Source organism: Pituophis catenifer, unplaced genomic scaffold, assembly GCF_029215685.1.
Source record: "Pituophis catenifer annectens isolate HBS135680 unplaced genomic scaffold, rPitCat1.0.hap2 SCAF_7, whole genome shotgun sequence".
Lineage (NCBI taxonomy): Eukaryota > Metazoa > Chordata > Lepidosauria > Squamata > Colubridae > Pituophis > Pituophis catenifer.
The window spans coordinates 54,815,563-54,837,019 of NW_027256887.1; the positions used below are offsets into that span (position 1 = coordinate 54,815,563).

A 21,457-nucleotide genomic window follows, 5' to 3' on the forward strand; every position below is an offset into this window, starting at 1 on the left:
ACATTTTATTATAGAAAATATTTGTTAACATACTGAGGCTGTAACAAACCTACATTGTTGCAGTTGTTTTAATTACTGGATCTTTCTTGCTAACGAACATGTATGAGGAAATGTTTGATAACTGAGGCGCTACAGAATATGCAAGTAGAAATTCATGCATGAGTTCTCACTTAATAACCTGTGTGGTCCTGGGGGTTACAATAGCAACTGGGACTGCCAGGATTACTATTACTAAACAATGTGATCATATGACATTGTATTTTACAATCACATCACTCCAATTGCCATTACAACCCAACCATATATATCCAAATCAGAGATGGTACTCAGCAGGATCTGACCAGTTCTAGAGAACTGGTAGTGGACATTTTGAGTAGTTAGGAGAACTGGTAAATACCACCTCTGGCTGGCCCCTCCCCCATCTATTCTCTGCCTCCCAAGTCCCAGATGATTGGGAGGAAATGGGGATTTTGCAGTAACCTTCCCCTGGAGTGGGGAGGGAATGGAGATTTTACAGTATCCTTCCCCTGCCACGCCCACCAAGCCATGCCACGCCCAAGCCACACCCACAGAACTGGTAGTAAACATTTTTGAATCCCACCACTGACCCAAATATATAATTATATTTAGCTTTGACAGAAAGCTACTCAGTGGTGGGATTCAAATTTTTTTACTATCAGTTCTGTGGGTGTGGCTTGGTGGGCGAGGCATGACATGGTGGGCGTGGCAGGGGAATGATACTGTAAAATCTCCATTCCTACTCCACTCCAGGGGAAGGTTACTGCAAAATCCCCATTTCCTCCTGATCACCTGGGACGCGGGAGGCAGAGAATAGATGAAGGTGGGGCCAGCCAGAGGTGGTATTTACCAGTTCTCCTAACTACTCAAAATTTCCACTACCAGTTCTCTAGAACTGGTCAGATCCTGCTGAATACCACCTCTGAAGCTACTACCTCTTCCATTGGACAATTCTCTTGCTATTGTGTCTGTCCACCTTTCTCTTCCAGGAAAGCAATGGACAATCACCTTTTCTCTTGTGAGCGAACACATATACTTTGTGTGTTTGTGTAGGTATGTGCACATACGTTTGTGTGTATATGACAATTTTATTAACTTTAATTAAATATTAACTTTATATATATACAAAGATGGAGCATCAAGATACACAGACATGCTTCCACCCAAAATATGGACTGGTGCAATGTATATAAATCACTTTATTAGCATAATTATTTGACAATTTTACATTTCATTTTTGGTTTTCATGGAAAGGAGCAAAGAGCTTTTGGTCTTTAATTCTCCTGTTTAGGCTTCTGAAACTGATCACTACTTTTCCCAACCAATCTTTGCATTCCAAGGCAAGTATGCCTGCTTTTATTGAGACTAAAGATATTTTGCTTCTTCCAGTTACTAATTCTTGAGCTTATGCAGCGTGATTATCCAGCCTATACTAAATAACCTGATCTCAGTTTATAAAAAGTGTGAGTACAGAGGGAAGTATTGTATTTCCTTCTTCTAGAAGTCCATTTCATGAGGTCACTTGATTTTTGTGTGACAATACACTAAAATGATCGAAATCAAATAGAGCAGCACATAATTAGCACACTAAGGATATCTTCATTAACTGGGATGAGTGGCAAACAAATTTAATAAATAAAATAAACTTACATCTACCAACCAGTTTTGGTCAGTTTTGCTACTAAGAGTGAGCCTACTGCTGCATTAGACAGTTAACTTTTTTAGTATGATTTCCTGATAAAAAAGAGGAATGAAATGGCAGGAAATCCCAGAAGGCTATGACAGAAGCTGGCTGATGTCAGGCATTCAGGGTGTGAGATGAGGAATTTGGTAAGTACACTCTACATACCAATAATAGGTTGGTTTTCTATTATAGCAGTTTTCTCAACATTTAAAGAGAATGAGTGTCACTTGCAAAGAATGATAATAAAATACCCAGCTATAGACAAAGAAAACAAAGCTCACAAGGCTTCAAGCAAGCAATATTGTGCCTAGAAATATAAGTGAACAATCTTTATCTTTTATCTTTCCATTTATTATAACAAAAACTGATATTCCTTTTAAACATTAAAAATAAGGTTTCAGATGCAGGTGGCAGCATCTGGCCAACTTTGTCTGGCATTTGGAAATTCACCAGAGTTGGACCTGCTGAATAATTGGATGGGACACTTCCCAGTAATATTAGTATTGTAGGCTAGACTGGGAACTTCTTTACCTTTTACTGAGAAATAGAAAGTGGAGGACTTTACAGTTTTCAAACAAGATTGAATTGTTTATTGTCATGGGTATCTTAATGAACTCACCTCTCCTCCAGTGCAAGGGAAATGGCTGGAGTATCTCGAAGTGCAAAGTGCCTCTTTCTTAGTTACATCATCATCCAACCCAAAGGCTGCTGAGCAGTTGATGGAAAAATACTTATAAGGCTTCCAAGTTTTTCCAAAATCCTGAGATCGCTCTAGGACCATGGCTGCTGGTCTTGGTGATTTGAATATCATGATCAAATGAGTGAAATAAAATTCAGTTTCCAAATTGAGCTGGATCTTCTCCCTCTCTACTCCTTGTGCTGATTGCCACCATGTGTGTGGTAATCTAAAAGATGAATCAACCATAGCAGAAGGTGGATGAGCCAGATGTGTATTCATAGAGTTGCATTTGCTAAACTTAGGCCGCTTGCATAAGAGGTCTGTATTTTCACTATAAGAACAGTATAATTCTGTGGAGTTGTATCCACATGTTGTATCTGTCCACAATTTACGTCCATGACCTAGGTTTCCCATTTGAGGATTGCATGCCTTCTCACAGCGAGACCCAGTTCCAGGAATACTACTCAATCCTAAATAGGGGGGAAAAAAAAAGACTAAATGAAACTCCTCATATGTATCCAATCCCTAGTGAGATATTGAGTTTGTTTTCTTACAAAATAAGAAAGCATAGTTAAATAAACAATGGATCCCTTATACTCTCAATCTCAGACCAGCTCCATTGTATATCTAGATAAATAAAAATACTCAACTATTTTATAAGGCTGTTTTAAGGAATATTGTGATAATTTTTGTTGAAAACATTGACCATTTATATCAAATGATTTTACTAAGAAATAAATTTGTCCAAAACTCTTGAAATACTCAATTTCATTGTAACTAAATTAATTCCAGGCAGGTCTTTATTTATAGGAATATTATTGCTCTGTTGTACAACACATACCATTCTTTTCATGCAGTTGTACAGCACATACTTTTCATGTTCAAATATTAACATCACTAAGTACAAATCTCTTCTGCCAGAAATCTTGAAAGACCCCTGCCAGTCAGTGACAATTATTTGGGGAAGAATGGATGACTGGCTCAGTATAAAGCAACTACTTGGGTTCTTGTACAAGTCTAAACCAGTGGTGGGGTTTGCCCCAGTTCATGTGAACTGGTAGTGGCGGCGGCAGCAGGCTCCACCTACCCGCCCAGATGTCATGCGCTCACAGTTCCGAACTGGTAGCGAAGGTAAGTGAAACCCACTACTGGTCTAAATATTACAAAATGATATACTGCACATTACCAAGAAATTACTAAAAATTATTAAGTGGAAGATAATTATTAAACAAATGTCAAGAATACATAGATAATAATAGCATTGTCTGTTTGATGCCTAAGGCATCCCTTTTTCTTTTCTTTTTGACTCATGAAATGTATTTCAAACCTTTCGGTTTACATAAGCACTCAATTAAAACAAATTTAAAATTGGAGAGTAAGATCAATAGTTAACAGCAAATGTATGCATACTATTTTCAGAGGCTGTGGGATGTGTGCCGACTCCTTGTATAAATGGGGAAAGACACCTTCAGCACAATGCGATTGCGGGCCCCCCGACAGACTATCCAACATATAGTGAGGGAATGCTCTAACAGAAGGTATCCAGGAGATTTTAGGGACTTCCTCTGTATAACAACGGCAGCTACTGACTGGATCTCCAAACTCGACATTAAACTCTGAAATGTTATTTCTGTTTTCCTCTTAGGTTTTCTTACTGCTCTTTTTTAAATTGTTTTAATTGTTTTAACCTGTAAAAATGAAGTGTTTTAATATTGTGTGTGACCAGCCATACACTAAATAAATAAATCAGAGGCTGTCTACTCCAGTCATTTCTTCTTCTGCTCTATGCATCCTATCACTCTTTGCTTAAACAATGGAATGTTCATTTGCAATAAATTGTACTTATTTCTCAGAAAAAAACATGTTTAGAATCAAGGTTGATTTTTACTTTGAAAAGAAAAGTTGTCCTATCTTAGATGCAGACAGCACACTTATGCCCACAAAAAGAAAAAAGTCACATTATAAAGGTAAAGGTCACATTATAATATCCAACTCTTTTCAAAGTGCTGTACAAACATTAACTAATCTATATAGGCCTCCTGAGAAGTAAGGAAATATTTTCAGGTGTGTTATCAGTTACAAGTGCCATAAATTGCCTCAGTTAACATGCCGGCTGTTAAATTCTTCACTTTCATTATGCTACATAGGTCCTTTACTTGCTATATAATCAGGTTTACTGTAGTAATTTGATGTCTATGAAGATTTTCAGTTATCCATGGTTGCCCTAAAGGCAATTGGACTTCCTTTGTTTTTTCCTTTAAGATATTTTGCTTCTCATCCAAGAAGAGAAGTGAAATGTCTTCAAGGAAAAGACAAAGTCCTGTTGCTTTTTGAAAAAGCACTTTTGGGTAGCAACTTGATCATTCCATTTTTTGCTATCTAGCAAAGGAAAAATCTGAAGCATAAAAAATGTACCTTAGAGAAAATAAGTAATGTTATGTATATCCTGTGAGTTAAACTACATCTGCATGCAATCTGATACATATGCAATCTTTTTTGAAAAAGCTTGCCTTGCCTTTTAAACTTAATCCATACAGGATTAGATAAAATACTGAAAACATGCAAAATTAGGCTTATGCTTCCCGAGTCTTGGTCAACACTCTTTAGAAAAATAGGCAGTGGGGAGTTCACAACCAAAGGAAGGACTTAGGAGACCAACAGGAATAGGAGAGCTTTGTTAGAGAATATAGCAGGAGAGAAAGCAGGCAAAAAAGAAGCTGGCTTGAGATACTGGCAAAAGGATGGTATCAGTGGCATCAGTGGAGCAATGGGAACTTGGAAGCTGTGTGCTGTGTTTACCAGAAAATTATGCTAATTACCTCTGTGGCAAACACTAGCATTTCTCTTTGCAGAAGAAAAGGGTGAAAGAACTGGAGACCAGCCATTCTTTTTTATACACATCAGGGATCGTGACACACACAGCAGTACTGCACAAACAGCTTTCCACAAAGGCTGACAGAACGAGGCCTTTAAGGGGCAGGGCACAGGAAGTCACCCAGAGACAGGGTCAATAAGGGAATGGCACAAGAAGGAAGAAAGAACTTCAGTGGAGGGATGAGTATTTGGAGGATTGTGACAAGAACAACAAGTTGAACATGGTGGTTGGTCCTCCACATCAAGGAGTTGATCAAAGAATGCAAACATGGAAGCCAAGCACCATCTACCTGAGAAAGTTTTATTATTTCAGTCTCTCCAGCTCTGGTCAACAAAACCAAGAAACTCAACTGAAACCTCCATTGAGGAGGAAAGAAGAGCAGAGGTGGTAGTGGTGAAAAAAATCACTAGTATGCTAGATATAAGAAGCCATAGTAAGGGGAACTCTGTGTTGGTGCACAAATTCAAAATATGAAGGAAAGATTATCAAGACTCATCAATCTGATCACTATCCATTCCTGTTTATCCAAGTACGGTTAACCAATGTTGCTAAAAGAGGGTTGCAAGAAATTATAAAACTAGGGTAAAAAGATGAAGCTATATGGATTGTAGGAAGTGCTTTCATCACCCTTTCATACATAGTCAAGGAACAATAAAGGAAAGAAAATCTTGGAGGTGAACAAGTGGCCATGAAAATGGTGTTGTCAAGAAAGAATTGGATTCCTAAACCATGGTCTTCTTTAACAGTAAAAGATACTTTTAGATGGGGTGAAGTGCACCTCATAAAAACAGGAGGCAATTATTTTGCCAGGAACCTTGTGAATTTTATGCCCTTAAGGTTTCTGTGACTCCTTGTCTCTCACAGGGCCATAGTGTTAAAAAAGGAAACAAAAGCCAGTTGTTCTGTCCCTTAATTCGGAAGATTCTTAAAACAAATATAAAATTGAAACCTTTTCTTTCAGGACTTTGGATAAATAACGTGAAAAAACGTGGAACTTTGTTGCTACATTGTTGACTGTGGCGAGAATCCTATATGTGCACAAATGGAAATACACATCAATTTCCACAATGGAAGATGTGATGGAGAAAGCGATGGAACTGGCAGAGATGGCAAAACTTGCTTTAATTAAATAAAAGAATTTACCCAGTTTTGTTTCTACTTGGAAACTGCTTCTGGACTTTATGCTCAAAATCAAAAAAATGAAACTTTGATCTTATGCTTTGATGATTAGATTATTTTGTTGTTATAGAAATGGCTAGTAATTACTAAATATGTAACACTTTTACTTTGTACCTTTTCCCATTCCTTTCCCCCATTCCATTAGTATCTTTGTTTCTATCTGTATTTTATATAATAAACTTCAATTAAAAAGAAAAAATCTAATCTAATCAGCTAATCATAACATTATGAAAAACATTTTTGACATCAGTTCCCTTTTTATACTTTCTGCTTTTCTATTTCTGTTTTCTTCCTCTCTCAGTCCAAAGTTTATTGTTAAGATGCACTTTATTTGTTAGATTTCTATACAGTGTTCAATCCAAGAGCTTGAGGAAGTGAACATATATTCCTTTGTCTTACAACAGTCCTGTGAGGTTGGGTTGATTATTTGTACACTATACTGGATAATGAACTGAAACCTGTAGTATCAGACAAGACCCTCCATGAGGCAGTACTGTAGAGGGATTTAGAGCTGATCTTGGGGAAGATATGAGGGAGCCATTAAGCATGGAAGAAAGGAGTAAGCCATTAAGGAGAGTCTTTGACATGAGATTACGATGTCCAGAGATAGAAAGTAGCATGAAAAAGAAACTCAGAATAACCGCACCTTCATTTTGTTTAGTATAAACAAAAAGAAAATAAAGAGAAATTTGGACAAGCTTTCCAGATTGATGCCAACCCTTTGAAGTAGGCCAGGGGAAGAAACACTTTATTGTTGTAAGGTATATTAACAGAAACTTGAAAACCTGTCCAAATTTTTCTCTCAAAGGAAAATCCAAGGTGGAATTAGTTTGAGTTTCCTTTTCATGTTTCCTTCAGTTTCAGGGCAGTGTAGTCCAAGTCCCTTAATTAATCCTTGCTGCACTTTTTCTAAATTACATTGCCTGGTCTGAATATAAATAATGTAGCTTCATTAACAGCTTTCTTATTTTTGTTTTATTCCTCAAATCTATATGAGATGTTTTCCACTAATTAAAGTAAAAATGCCAGCATGTGGCATTCATGGAATGGACATGAATGCAAACGTATAATCCTCAGGTATAAATATTCAGAAGGAAAATCAATATGAAAAGAATGTCATCAGATCACAAATAATCTCTAAATTGTTCATTGCAACTAATGATAATCAGAGAAAACAATTGTCACGCACATTCCAAGGAGTAATTCTCTGTAATCTTTTGAAATCATGCCACTGGAATTACCTTAAGTATCTTTTTTCTGCTTCTGTTTAAACAATGTTTACTTAATGTGTAAAGAATGAAGTGTTTGTAGTAAGTAAATTCTGTCATCCTACATTGCCACATAGTTATGGTAGTTAGTCTTTCTTTAATTCCACTTAAATGACACATTACATATTTTTTGTTGATTCAGGGAAACTAATAAGGATGGTTTAGGATTCAGGGCTATATGTTTAGTTTGGTGTACAGTATACCTTCTATAGAAATACTATTTATTACCGAGTGCCTATATTGTTGCACTCTGCCAGTGAATGAACTAATAAAATCAAGGGTTCTGCATACCTTTTTTGGACAGGGCTTATGCCTTTGACTAAGTCTTGACCTGATTAGGTTCTTGCAGTTTTCTCCGCAAGGGTTTTCAGAAGTGATTTGCCATTGCTTTCTTCCTAGGGTTGAGAGAGAGCGACTGGCCCAAAGTCACCCAGATGGCTTTGTGCCTAAGTCAGGACTAGAATTCATGGTCTCTCCGCTTCTAGCCTGGTGCCTTAGTCACTGTACCAAACTGGCTCTCTCAACACCCATTACATCAGAATACCCATTATTCCACTATTTTTCAAGCGAGGAAGGAAAGCTGCAATATTATAACAAAATGCTTTTATATTCGGCTATTTTAAAATTCCATTTCCTAAGGTCATGCTAAGTCATATGCAAAAACGCGGTATATTCTCTGCGGACTAGATTTAAAGAAATTCGTCTTTCTCTCTCTTGCGCAGCTCCAGCCCTTTAACGATTTTCATCTAAGCTGACGGAACCGCTACCTCCGTTTAGAAAGCGAATTTCACCTCGTTTACTTACAATACAAGCACCTCTGGCTCTGAGTTGAGTCGAAGGAGGAACTCTGCGAGTGCCAGGGGGCGTTTTTCGGCTTCTGTCCCAGGCAGAGGAGGGAACGGTGCGGGAGAAGCACCCCAGAGTCAACGTCCCCCGCGAGGAACCGTTTCTAAAAGCGTCTTTTTTTCTCTCTCAGACCTGCGCGGGGGAGAGAGACACCCACCTGCAGAGCAGCCCAGCAACACGAGATGCCAGAAGGGACTCCCCATGGCGGAGCGCGGGGCACCGAGCAGGCATGCAGTCCTGTGGGCGCGAACCCTCGATCTGGGCGCCGCTAAGGACGACAGCCAGGCTCCCTCGCCAGAGGCCCCCCCCGCAGGGCGACGGCCGGAGGACCGATCGAGCCAACCCGAACTGCGGGCGCTACCGCGGGCATCTTTTTCGCTCCCGGTCGTAGCCGATCACCGCCAGCCCTGTTCCCTCGCCGCCTCTGCCGCCGCCTGTTTCTCCCAGCTGGGGGATCCCCGGCCAGGTGCATTAAGAAGAGGCGCCGATCCTCCTCTCCCGCCCCTCCGGCTCGTCTCCTCGTCCCGAGTGACAGCCTGAGAGGGGAGTGGCGGCGGCGGTGGCTGAGGCTCATGCTAGAGCGGCGGCGGCGGCGCCCCAGGAGGAGGAGGAGGAGGCGAAGGGCCGGCTCCAGCTGCTCCCACCCCTCCCGTCTGTCATAGTGGGGAGTAGAGACCGCCTTTCGTCGCTCCCCTGGTCGCCCCCGCCGCCTGCCTTTCCTCCCCACCCAGCCCGCCTCGGCCCTCCAGGGGGCCTGGTACTACGGTGCGCAAAGAACGGGCTGCCCCTGTCCCAACGCCGCCCTCCCGGCATTCCTCAAACCCACTGACTTTTGTCCGCTGTCACTTCGCGGCACGCCAAGGTGCTTCAGCCGGGCGGGTGGCCAGGGGAAGGGAGGGGCTCTCGCCACTTCTTTCCTCGCTTTTCCCCCTTTATTTATTTATTTATTTATTTATTTATTTATTTATTTATTTATTTATTTATTTATTTATTTATTTGTTTGTTTGTTTGTTTATTTATTTATTTATTTATTTATTTATTTATTGGTTCGATTTATATGCCGCCCTTCTCCGGAGACTCAGGGCGGCTTACAATGCGTTAAGCAATCGCCTTCATACTTTTGTATATACCTGCTTAGTAGGGCTTTTGCTCCCCCCCCCTCAAAGCGGTGTTCTTTTTTATACAAAGTCAGCTTATTGCCCCCACAATCCAGGTCCTCATTTTACCTACCTCGAGAGGATGGAAGGCTGAGACAACCTTGAACCTGGTGAGATTTGAACTCTCAGTAATTGCAGGCAGCTGGCAGCTAAGTGCTACTTAACAGCACTTTAGTCCGCTGCACCACCAAGGCTCCTTTAGCCTTTCACCCCACTCTACCTTCTTCCCTCCCAGCTGGCCTCTGAGGGCAACTGACCTCCTTACCCCGCAGTCACCCAGGCCATCTTCCCTGGAGGTACTCTTGCCTTGACACCATGGGGGGGGGGGGAAAGGCCACCTGGGCTGCTTTCTTTTTTTTCCTCTGCTTGCCTCCTGCACCATCTCCCTAACCTGCTTCCATTTAAAAAAAAAATTGGTGTCTCCAGTTTAGATATTAAAGATGGAGTGTGCAGACTTGACTGCATTGGCCATGAATGCCATCCAGTGCTCATTTTACACTTATGAAGTTTTTGGGAAAACAATATTTTATTTTTTTATTAATGAATTAAATTTTTATAGCTGCACATCTCACCAAAAGCAACTCTGGTGGCACACAATAATTAAAAGACAAAAAGATTTCCTGTGGTGTCCCATTCTAGGGGGCCATGCTCATCTCAGGTTCCTAGCCAAGGGAGCCAGTGTTGTCCAAAGATGCTTCCGTGATCATGTGGATGGCATGACTATACGGCAAGAGACACAGAACATTGTTACTTTCCCACTGAAGTGGTACCTATTTATCTACTTGCATTTACATGCTTTCAAAGTGCTAGGTTGGCAGGAGCTGGGGCAGGATGGGAGCCCACCCTATCATGCTTGAGGCTTGAACTGCCAACTTTCTGGTTGACAAGCCCAGCATCTTAATCACTAAGCTACTATGCCCCTACACAACAATTCAGTGCCACTAAAAGAAGGTTTTAAAAAACTTTTGCTTTGATTATGGCAACATTTTATTCACTGAATTACTGTTTCTGCAATAGAAGTTCACAAGCTGTGAACTGCAGTAGTCTCAGAAGGAATCCATTAAAAAAAACACTGATCAGGTTTGTCCAATCACAGCTGGAGTATTGTAGAAACTTGTTCCAGCTTTGCCTGAGTCTGAAGCAGACCTATGTTTGCTTAGGAGCAAGGGTTGATAGCCAATAGCAATAGCCAACTGCAAAAATAATCTGCCAAAGACATGCTGTGACTGCTGAATGTTCTCCACCCATTGGCAACTTCTAGCATGACATGTAATAGTAGACCCATTCTCTTTGAATTACCTGTAGTGTACAGTGTTTGTTAATAAAGTTCAGAATTTTCTCCACTTATTTTAAATGTCCAGTCTTTTGAAATAAGAAACACGGGGGCAGTTGGATTAGACAGCTAGCTAAGTACTGGTATGTTGATGCATGGCTTGATCAGTACTTGCTGTTGTGCCATAGTGCTCTTGTAGTAAACATACAAATTATGTTGCCCTATTATAGCTTTTGGGCCCTTTTAGTATCCATTGCAGATTACAGATATTTTTTAGTCTGCTTTTATTCATATATCTACAGTTTGCAGACAGAATCTTTTTGAGGTCACTGCTCAGCTTGAATTACCTGATAAGTCAATATAGAGAACAGCAGCCCAACCTACCTGAAACAGGCAGATCGCTTTGGGAAATCATGGCATCATTTCATGATTGCAGGTCAGGGTTTCTACTGAGTGAAGGGGTTGTTTATATCTCTTACCACTCTTTTACATCCTGAGATTTAAAGTTGGCAGAAGGAAGTAAAACTGTAGGTGCAAACTACTTTTTCAAATGGTCCCTTTTGGTGGTGATGAGGAGTCTTTTGTTGTTGCTGTTTTTGGATGATATTATTGTGGGCGGAGAAAAACCTGATTGCAGAAGAACCTGAATGATTAAATTCCCATAGAAATGAAATGCTACAATTTAGCAGAGATGTTGGAGACAGGGGGCATGATGAGAAATCCCCACATGGAAAACAAGCCCAATCATAATAATGTTAGCCACCACCCCTTTTCAAGAAAAGGACTTGGCATCACATTCAAAAGCCAAGGGAAAAAAGGACTACACTTCATATCCAAAGTTATTCTACAATGCAGAGGAGGAACAACCAATCAGGGCCTATAGTGGTCATTGTCTGGACTCAGCACCTTCTCTGTCCCTTGACAAACTGGTGCAATCCAGTCAGGATTTTTAAAAGTTGTCTTCCCTCACACAGCTCTCAGCTGTTTCTGAAGCAACTTTAAAAATTTCCTGTCTGGATTCTAGTAATTTGTCAAGGGGCAGGATGGGTTTGAGTCCAGACAACAACCATTGCAGGCTCTGATTGGTTGTTCCCCTGCTTCTTGCTCTTCATGTCCATGAGGGGAAGGAAAGCCTCATTCTGTGTGTTTGCGTGTGTGTCTCTGTTTGTGCTAGTTTATCAGTACCTGCCTTGTCCTTCAAAACGTCTTCCCTTCTTGCTGGTGTCCCATTTTTTTCATTCACTTTCCCAGATATTTGACCACTTAGATGCCTCCACACTCCTTTCCCATAATCTCTCCTTTGATACTAATGCACCCTCCACCCTCATTGTATTATTGTTTCTTTGGTATTGCAATGATTAAAACAAAGGAAAAATGCTTGTTTCTTGGTCTCTTTATTACACTGTGGGACAATGGAAACATTGTAGTAAGCAAGAACTGATAGTTCAGATAAGAACAAGGAACATTTAGGGGTACTTTGTAACTTGATTTCAGCATGCACATGTTGCAACTTAAAGATAAGAAGGGAAAGGAGAGGGGAGGGGAGGGGAGGATTAGATGCGGCACAAAGAAAAGAGTACACTTTGCCCAGCTTGGACAGAAACTGAAAGAAGGCCTATTAGGAGATGCCAGGGTGGAATGAAGGTGTGCTGGGTAAAGAGGTGGAGAAAACATGGTAGCCTGAAGATTTACTGCCCTCCATGGTCCTTATGGGTCATCATTGGGTTAACTGGAATGTATAAAAATAAAGGAAGCTGCTGACCAGTTGAGAATATAGCAATTCAGCAACTGGGGATGAAATAGCCATAGGATGATCAGCAGCTGGAAGTATGGGCATCAGAGGTGGGTTTCAGCGGGTTCTGACCAGTTCTGGAGAACCGGTAGCGGAAATTTTGAGTAGTTTGGAGAACCGATAGTAAAAATTCTGACTGGCCCCACCCTCATCTATTCTCTGCCTCCCAAATCCCAGCTGATTGGTAGAAAATAGGGATTTTACAGTAACCTTCCCCTGGATTGGGGTGGGAATGGAGATTTTACAGTATCCTTCCCCTGCCATGCCCACCAAGCCACGCCCACCAAGCCATACCACACCCACCAAGCCACACCCACAGAACCAGTAGTAAAAATATTTGAAATCCACCACTGATGGGCATGCTAGATACTGTAGCCAGTTGAAATTGAGGATGTTCCTAGACTGGAATGAAGCTTGAAACAGAAGGCTCTGATTGGGAAATAGTACAGCTGAAGCAAAGCAAAGTTTCAAAATACAGGCAGGAGTCCATGTACTGTGGCCTGGAAATCGGTGGAAGACAATGATGTCTATTCCTGCTTTCAAGAAATGATGGTTAGCCCATTCTGGCAACTGGACAAGCAGAAAATGTGGCCTGGTCTAGATAGTGAAAAGTTTCTGATTTGGCGGTAGATAGAACGTTTTACTGGTGGACAAAGGGAACAACAGTTGGTGCTCTGAAGTGTTTAGGAAATTTTTTTTAAAAAAAATTGAAACAAACGTATACTTATTTTGATTTCTAGTAGGATGATTTAAATTATTAAACATTTTATTATAACAATTAAAAGTGGACAGTGGGGTTTATTTTTTAACTACAAGCCTGACCAAAGTTCACTATTTAATATATTGGTGTCTGTATAAGTATGTAGCATTCTTGTTATAATTTAACAGGAAGTCTTTGCATGGGGTGCAGTTATTCAGATTCTTTTAGCCATCTGAATTTCTGTCATGTGTTTGGTTTGGTTTGGTTAGGTCTGGTCTGGTCAATTTTGGGGGCGGGGGGTGTCAATTTTCTTCCCATTTTTTCCCAGTGAAGTTCCACTGCAATGTATGCATGTATGTACAATCCTTGTTTAATGACCACAGTTGGGACTGGCAAATCCATCACTGAGTGACAGGGTCATTAAGACTTCATGTGACCACTGGTTTGCTATCAATTTCTCTATTTACACTGCTTCTTGAAGCCTGCTGTAAAGCATGTAAATGGCAATCGTATCATCATGGGACACCGTGATGTATATATACACTTACCAGTTGCAAAGTGTACAAATCTTGATCACATGACTGCAGGGATGCTTCAACAGTTGTAAGTGTGAAGACTCATCGTAAAGTTATTTTTTCAAACAGTTGCTAAACAGGCAGTCATGTATGGCCACCCATCTCAAATCCATGAGTCTGTATGGCTAACAGCATATATCAAGAAAAACAGGAACAGCCAACAACTAATTAACATAACCATTGTGCAGTTCCTGCTATAGATCCAGATCACCAAACAGGGTAACAAATTACATCTTTAAGATCTTACACAATACTTATACTCTTATACTCAAAAGTCATTCAGTATTACCAGGGTTGAGTTGAAGTCTGTTGTTCTCCATCCAAACCCTCACAGCTTCCAGACACTGAAACAGAACCTCCACAATATCACTTGGGCTGCGGGGAAGAGATAATATTTATCTGATAATATCAGTAAACTAATGATACTTCATCCTGTGAAGCATTCACTGTAGTGAAGTGAATGACTTCACTCCAGTACCTTCATATAGAATAGGAGTGGAAATAGTACCAAACCCTACAAAACAACATAAACTACTGTATGAGTGGGGCTGTATGGTGGACCTATCCCCCCACCAATACATATTGAAATCACAGAGAAGGAAGAATATCATCATAACATAATATTGCTACTCCCAAAGCACAAAACTGCTTCAGAAGTGTCAGAGGAAAAACCTCTTAGCATTTTGCTGCAACTAATTGATTGTTTAGTTTGAATGGTTTGAATGAACCAATCAGAGCACAGCTTCCTGGCTCTGAGTTTCCTGTGCTTTCCAACGGCCATTTGGTCAGTATATAAGTAGCACCAGGACTGCAGCCACTAGAGAGCCTCTCACGCAGACTCTCTGAGAGTCGCTGAGAGACAGAGAGAGAGAACAGCTGTGAGCTGAGACAGCTGAGAACAGCTGAGAGCCTCCAGAGCTGAAGTCACTGCAAAGAGCTGAGTCACTGCCTTGCTCCCGAGAAGACTTGCAGGAGAGGACTGGCAAACAACACAGAGGACCTCCCACGTTTTGGGAAGAAGACTAGAGCAAATGGACTTTGCTAAGAGGAGAATCTTTTAGGCTGTTAATGCCTTCTTGTAGGTTTGTTTTTATGTGTTTTTATTATTATTAAACTAGTTACCTTTCTAAGACTCCTCTGTCAATTTGCATGCTTTTGTGCGTTTGTGTGCTTATCGGGCCACAGTCCATTCGAACCCAGAACCTCCTTTACAGAAGGATACCTTGACTGATGCTGAGAGGCCACGAAGACTAAGGCTGGATGTCCCACACTAGGGATGGGTTTCAAAACCCGTTGCTACTGGTTCGCTTGTGGGTGTGCGCTCGCTTGCGTGATGCTTCTGTTCATGCACAGAAGCGTCCGGGCAGATGGGCGGAGCCTCCAGCCACCACCGGTAGCAACCCACCACTGCCCCACACCTATTCTCTGCCATCAACAATCATTTACAAGTGCGGTCAATGCTTTAATCTCTGTACCCAGGTCTGAATCCTATCTGAAAGGAATCCAGATAATCTGCTTCCTCCAGCATTCTCTGGACTCGTCATGCATACTTGAAGACTTGATGAAAATTGTCACTCTGGACAATTTTTCATCTAGCAATGACTTCTTGAGAAGGACATGAACCAGTGGTGGGTTGCCTCTGGTTCGGAACGGTTCTATAGAACCGGTAGTAAAACCAGCGGGAGGCTCTGCCCACCGACCCTGACATCATCAGGAAGCTTCTGCGCATGCGCACATGGCCCCGTTGTGAACCGGTAGTAAAGGTAAGTAGAACCCACCCCTGACATGAACTACTGTCTCTTTAAGAGATAGTAAGACTATCCTGTACCTTAAGAAAGGATTCACCACTGCCAGAACCCAGCCACATGACACCTCCCAGGCGGCCTTAGCCAATCAGGAGCCATATGGTCCTAACATGCAGTAGGCAAGCTAACAGTCTGGAGAAATCAATCCTGTGTTAATGCCCATCCATCTGTGCATATTTGCTTTTCATTTTTCTGTAAATGATTAAAAAGAATAAAACAAAGAGGCAATTTTGTTGTTCTCTTTCTTGATTTTTCTCTATTATATGTATTCACCAAAGAGACTGCAAAGTAACAAACTTTATTTTTAGAAACCTTTTGAATCTTTTCAAGCCAACAGGATTCCATGCTTGAGTATAATTTCTTCTATTAGAATTAATATTACTAAAATCAACCATTAGTCTTAAAACTATGCTAATCACTATAGAAAAGGAGTGAAAATAGTAGCTATTCTCACCCGACACACATATACTATTTCTCATAACCAGCCTCTTCCTTTTCCTCAGTAAAGTTTACAAAAACCTATTACCCTTGTGAACCTAGCTTGAAAAGTTAAACGGAATCTCAAGGCCCCTCTTGACCTAAGCATATTTTTTAAAATAATTAACAGAGATGAAAGGCAGAGACTGAAAAATAGGTTACTTGGGCATCTAACACTCAATCAAAATTTCTCTATGACTTTTTATGGAAAAGTTAACTTCTGTCTCCATGTCTCTCATTTTTTGCTTTATGAAGAGAAAAATGAAGTGTCATATCAATACTGAATGTTCAAAGTTTTCCCTTTACTGGCAATACTCCAATGTATCCCTCAATATACACAATGTATACAATATTATACAATTATATGGGGTGGCAACATTTTCTGAATTCAGTTAAATGACAGGACTAATATATATGTGGTTCATGACTAATGTACTGAAAAGGGCAGAAATCATTTTGTGAAATCAATTTTATAATTCTTCCACTAAATCTTTATGAATTCCACCAGTGAAATCAGAACATTTACTTCGCTGAACTTGTTTAGTTAAAATTTATCAAAAATAATGTATAATTGGTATTGAATTTCAATCACAGGGGAGGTGTGCACATGAAAAAAAAACCCAGACTAAATAACAAGAAACAGTGGGATCCAACATAAATTATATGGAAAAGTCCTAATTAAAAGGAAAATAATTATTCACAATTGAATAATGATGGTGACATCTAGTGTCAGCTACAAGAATAAACCAGTCGAAATTCAGATAATACTTTAAAAAAATAAAATGACATATTAGAAGTTAATTTCTGAATCCAGTTTATATGAGTCATTGAATCACTTTGTATAGAATAGTTAACTACTGTTCATATCTGTCACCTTCTGTATATTATTAGTAACTTACAAATTATACTTTGTACCAGATGCGTGTGACACATCTGGCCTACAGGCCACGAGTTTGACACCTATGGGCTAGATGGTACAAAAAAAACCAAGCTAAAGCAGTACTATAGGAGAAAGAAATGTAATACGTCTTAGACACATTTTCAGAGTTTTTTCCTATATCATATTGGACGGTTTGAAGTTATGAAACCTGCTCTCTATGAATTGTTCACATGTATATGAATAGCTTCCACATGCAGATGTAAAACTGTGGAATTGTCATCTACAGAATCTATACATTTTACTGGCTTTCTCAAATCAAATGTTGGAGCAATCTGAATAATAGTATGAATGGAGTCAACAAAGCTGGCATGCATAGACTTGTTCTCCCTATAACAGAATCTTGAGCTGTAGTAAGTCCTTGTCCATGTCAATATCAACATGGAGGCTGAATGTTGCTAGACTCTATTAGATTTTTTTTCTTGGTTTGTTATACTGACAAATATGATAGGGATAGATGAGCCAAAATCGTTACATTATATCTCAATAGGAAGCAGCAGAAGCACTTTATCCAATTAGGATGCTAATCCACAAAAATGTAGGTAACACATTCAAGAGCCAATTTAATTATTTTGAGATACCTTGCTGTTAAAATTATTAGATACAGCCCTGTTTCCTTATTTCAACCAAACCCAGAGGAGAAAGAACAAACCCCAAACCCAAAGATGAAGAAAAAAAATGCAGACTACTTATGAAAAGTCATCTTAGTAGGGAAATGCACACTTTTGATTGGTTCCTTGTTTTTTTTTTTTCTGGCCTTCAGTTTCTTTCACCCATTATCTAAATACACAGATCAGCTAACTTTCTTTTATTGTAATTCTTTCTGTGCCTAGATCTCTTCAAGTGAAATTTCTCCACAATTATTGCAGTAATCGATCATTACACTATTATAATTACTATAAAATATAAATTTCATGTCTAAAGAATTAAATAGAGCCACATGTAATATTCAAGGCCATTACCTACACATATTGCTTTCTTTTAAACTACCGTCATGGTGGATTTTTTCATTACAAAATGTATAAACAGCAGCATCTATTGCTATTTTGTTATTTGTTTCAAGCACTCAGATTTGTTCTGACTGGCAATATATTCCAGTTCTAGAGCCCACAAGAAGACAAGGTTTGTTTCAAATTTGAGCTTGCATTTTAATTTAATTGGAAAGTTCAGCAAATTGCAGTTAGTTTGCATTGGAACTGTTGAAATAACTAAACTTGACTTTTCTGAAATGTGCCTAAATCAGGGTTCCAGCTCTCCAGGGAAAGGCAGTAGAGAAATAATACATATTTATCAAAGAAACATATAATGGATGTCATGCCTGTTACATTATATTGTTGTCCAATTGAGAATTACTACTATTTGCTGTTGCTTGTGACAAATGAGCTAGATCAGCTTTTTCCAACCTGTTGCCTTTTTGCATTTTCATACTCAAAAAGGAGCATTTGGGAAAATCTAAGAATATGTTAGTTTGCAGTGCTGTTAATTTCAATTGAAAAAGTAGAAGCAATATATTACTGTTATTGCACCTAGTAGACAGGTTTTGTTACTCATTACCTGCCCAAAGTATGTGAGTTTGCTGACCAAAATAGCTGTTTGGTAATTTTAAATAGTACTTCAGAGGAAAGAATTTCTATTGGCATATAACCTTTAAATGAAAAATGCTAAGAATTCCTTTGCTTTCACTTATGGCTGCAAGCCACTTGGTTCCTTGCCAGTTTTCTTAGCAAGGTAAAAGGTAGGACAGCACAAAATACAGGCAAACTAGAACAGTTACCCTGGAGGGGGATCTGCTCTTGCATCTTGCAGTAGATTCCTTTAAGTATGGGTGTGTATACAAGAGCTGTGATTTATGGAGCTTTTAGAGACAGTTACTTGACTTTCTGTCTGTCTATATTTTCTCAGTGCTTGAAGTTTTAATACTCAGAAGAAAAAAAGAAAAGTATCCTATTGGTACATTCCACTTTGTTAGGAGAAAAAACTGTAAATGCTGCAGAGCCCAGCCCAGAGTTTCCTAAACAGCTTCACTTACTCCAAGTCTTAAAGAGAGGGTAAACCACTTACAGCCCCAAGAACCCTGTTCAAAAACAACTGCCCAAAATTGCACTGTAGTTTCCGGTCATTTGATTTAACATAAAATAAAACAGAGAAAACAAAAAATCCATCCAATTCCATTTATTAAATCTTTTATGATGAACAATTAGATTATTCCAGGCCACAAAAGTTTTGCCCATTTCTGTTGTAGAAGCTTCTATGCTCTTCTCAGCATTCAGTTAAGATTCAATCCAGCTTCCTCTTCAATGGAATTTGGTGTTGAGCACACCTTTACTTAAACCAATGAAATATCTTGGGCTGGCTGTATCATAAGACCATGGAGGACTATAGTACTATTTTTTCACACTGTGCTAACCCTAACATTTGCATAGTAGGAACTAGAGATTTTAAATTTTTTCATAGTTCAAACTTTTGAAGATGAGCTTAAGAAGTAAGAAGAAGAAACAAATGCACTTGTAGTGATCCCAGTTTAATTCTTACAGGGTTCAGAAATAGTCCTTAGCTTGTTCCCTGGAGGAGTGATTGATTTTAAACAATGGCTGAATAGGAGAGAAGTATTGTTTCTTGCAGTACACAGTGGAATGTATTTTTTATATCACACTCACTCCTAACTGACTTCATTTTTGAAGATATGCAAAACAATATAACACTAGTAAATCTTTATCATTTGTAAAAGTGGATTGAATTTGTATGTGATGAGGGAGATCACTTTCCAAATTTTTGTATTATTTTTTAAAATTAGGCATCTGGCGCCATCCCATGATTCATAATGAATGCATTTTTCTTCCAATTCCATTTTATTGGTTCAACCACAGTTTCCTGGCAAAACTGACTATGATCTTCAGGAAGTTTTAATCCCTGCAGATCTGAATGGCACCAGGTCAAAAAAACCTAGTGCAGACTATAAAGCTAATTCAGATAGCCTTCCATGGATTATGATCCTCTATATTTTGTCTCCCCTTCTCTGTGGTATTCTGAAACAAGAAAAAATTACTTTATAATTACATAGATTATAATGTATTTTGTTTTCCTCATTTCAACTATATATTTTCCTTACAATACATATTGGGTCTTCCTCTCAAGCTCTTGTTTTGTTTTGCATTCATTTGGTATTACATCATCCTTGCTTTGCTTAGATATGCTTTTCTATTCCACTGTACTGAAAAAATGATTTTTTTCTGACTTACTACCTCTGCCTCTTCACTTCAGGTTTGTAGTCATGTTTTGCCCTTTTTCACCACAGTCAACTGTAAGGCTGTCTGGGGGAAATTATCTCAAATGAATATAAAACAATTAAACACAACGTAGACATCAGTGCCTGCCAAAGCATTTCAAAGCAATTTTAGTATGTGTTTCGTTGTGCTTTAAGGTATGAATTCAAGAGTCAAATAATTTTAGCTGCTCAGGAATATGTAGCAATTATATTCAGTTCATATATTTGAGACTAAATTTAGTTTGCTTGGTTAGTCCATACTCATACATCAGTCAGGGTAATAATTATAAATCACTCTATACTCTTAAAGCAAGTTCTATAATACATTTTAAAAATAAAATTGTAATTATAAAAGTCTGAGTTAATCAGATTAATGTTGGCCTAAGAAAGAAATTGGGGGATGAGTCTACTTAATTATCTTGACTGAAAAGACAGATCCAGATATGTTTAATAGAATTATTATCAAGCTGCTATCACTGTAATCATGGGAAGCAATGTAATTCAGTACCTTCAGAGAAGAAAAGGTAATATGTACCATAGCTGTTCTATAGTACATATTTCAAATGAATTTATTGCATGACAATTAATTGGGTGACAAAAAATTCTAATTAGTTAATTTTCTGAATTTTCTGGAACAGATAAAGGAAGGCAATGTTTGCAAACATCTGAAGGAAATATGAAGTACAGCTGAAAATACCTGATGAGCTAGCTGTAATACTGTGCAGTAGTCCATTTTAGAAAACAATACTTCATTTCATCTGTGTCTGGAGTTAATTGTTAAAATTGTCTAATAGTTAAGAGAATTTATATTATGATAATATATCATGCTAATAATAAATAAAAAAGGATTTTTTTCTCTAGATACGTTAACTTCCTGAGTAATTTTAATTTTAAATACATCAACCAAATTCTTTTGTATGTCCAGGG

At 39.1% G+C, this 21,457-nt stretch overlaps 1 protein-coding gene across 1 annotated transcript in view; it reads right to left on the minus strand.

The window, feature by feature from the left end:
• NTN4 (netrin 4) overlaps positions 1–8,752 on the minus strand; it is a 47,066-nt gene extending 38,314 nt beyond the window's left edge. Inside the window, exons 1-2 of the mRNA XM_070947261.1 lie at positions 8,707–8,752; positions 2,322–2,851 (exon numbers count right to left, since the gene is read on the minus strand). Coding sequence (XP_070803362.1) covers positions 2,322–2,851; positions 8,707–8,752 — 576 coding nt within the window. The remainder of the gene's footprint in view (positions 1–2,321; positions 2,852–8,706) is intronic.
• Positions 8,753–21,457: the final 12,705 nt, after the last annotated feature.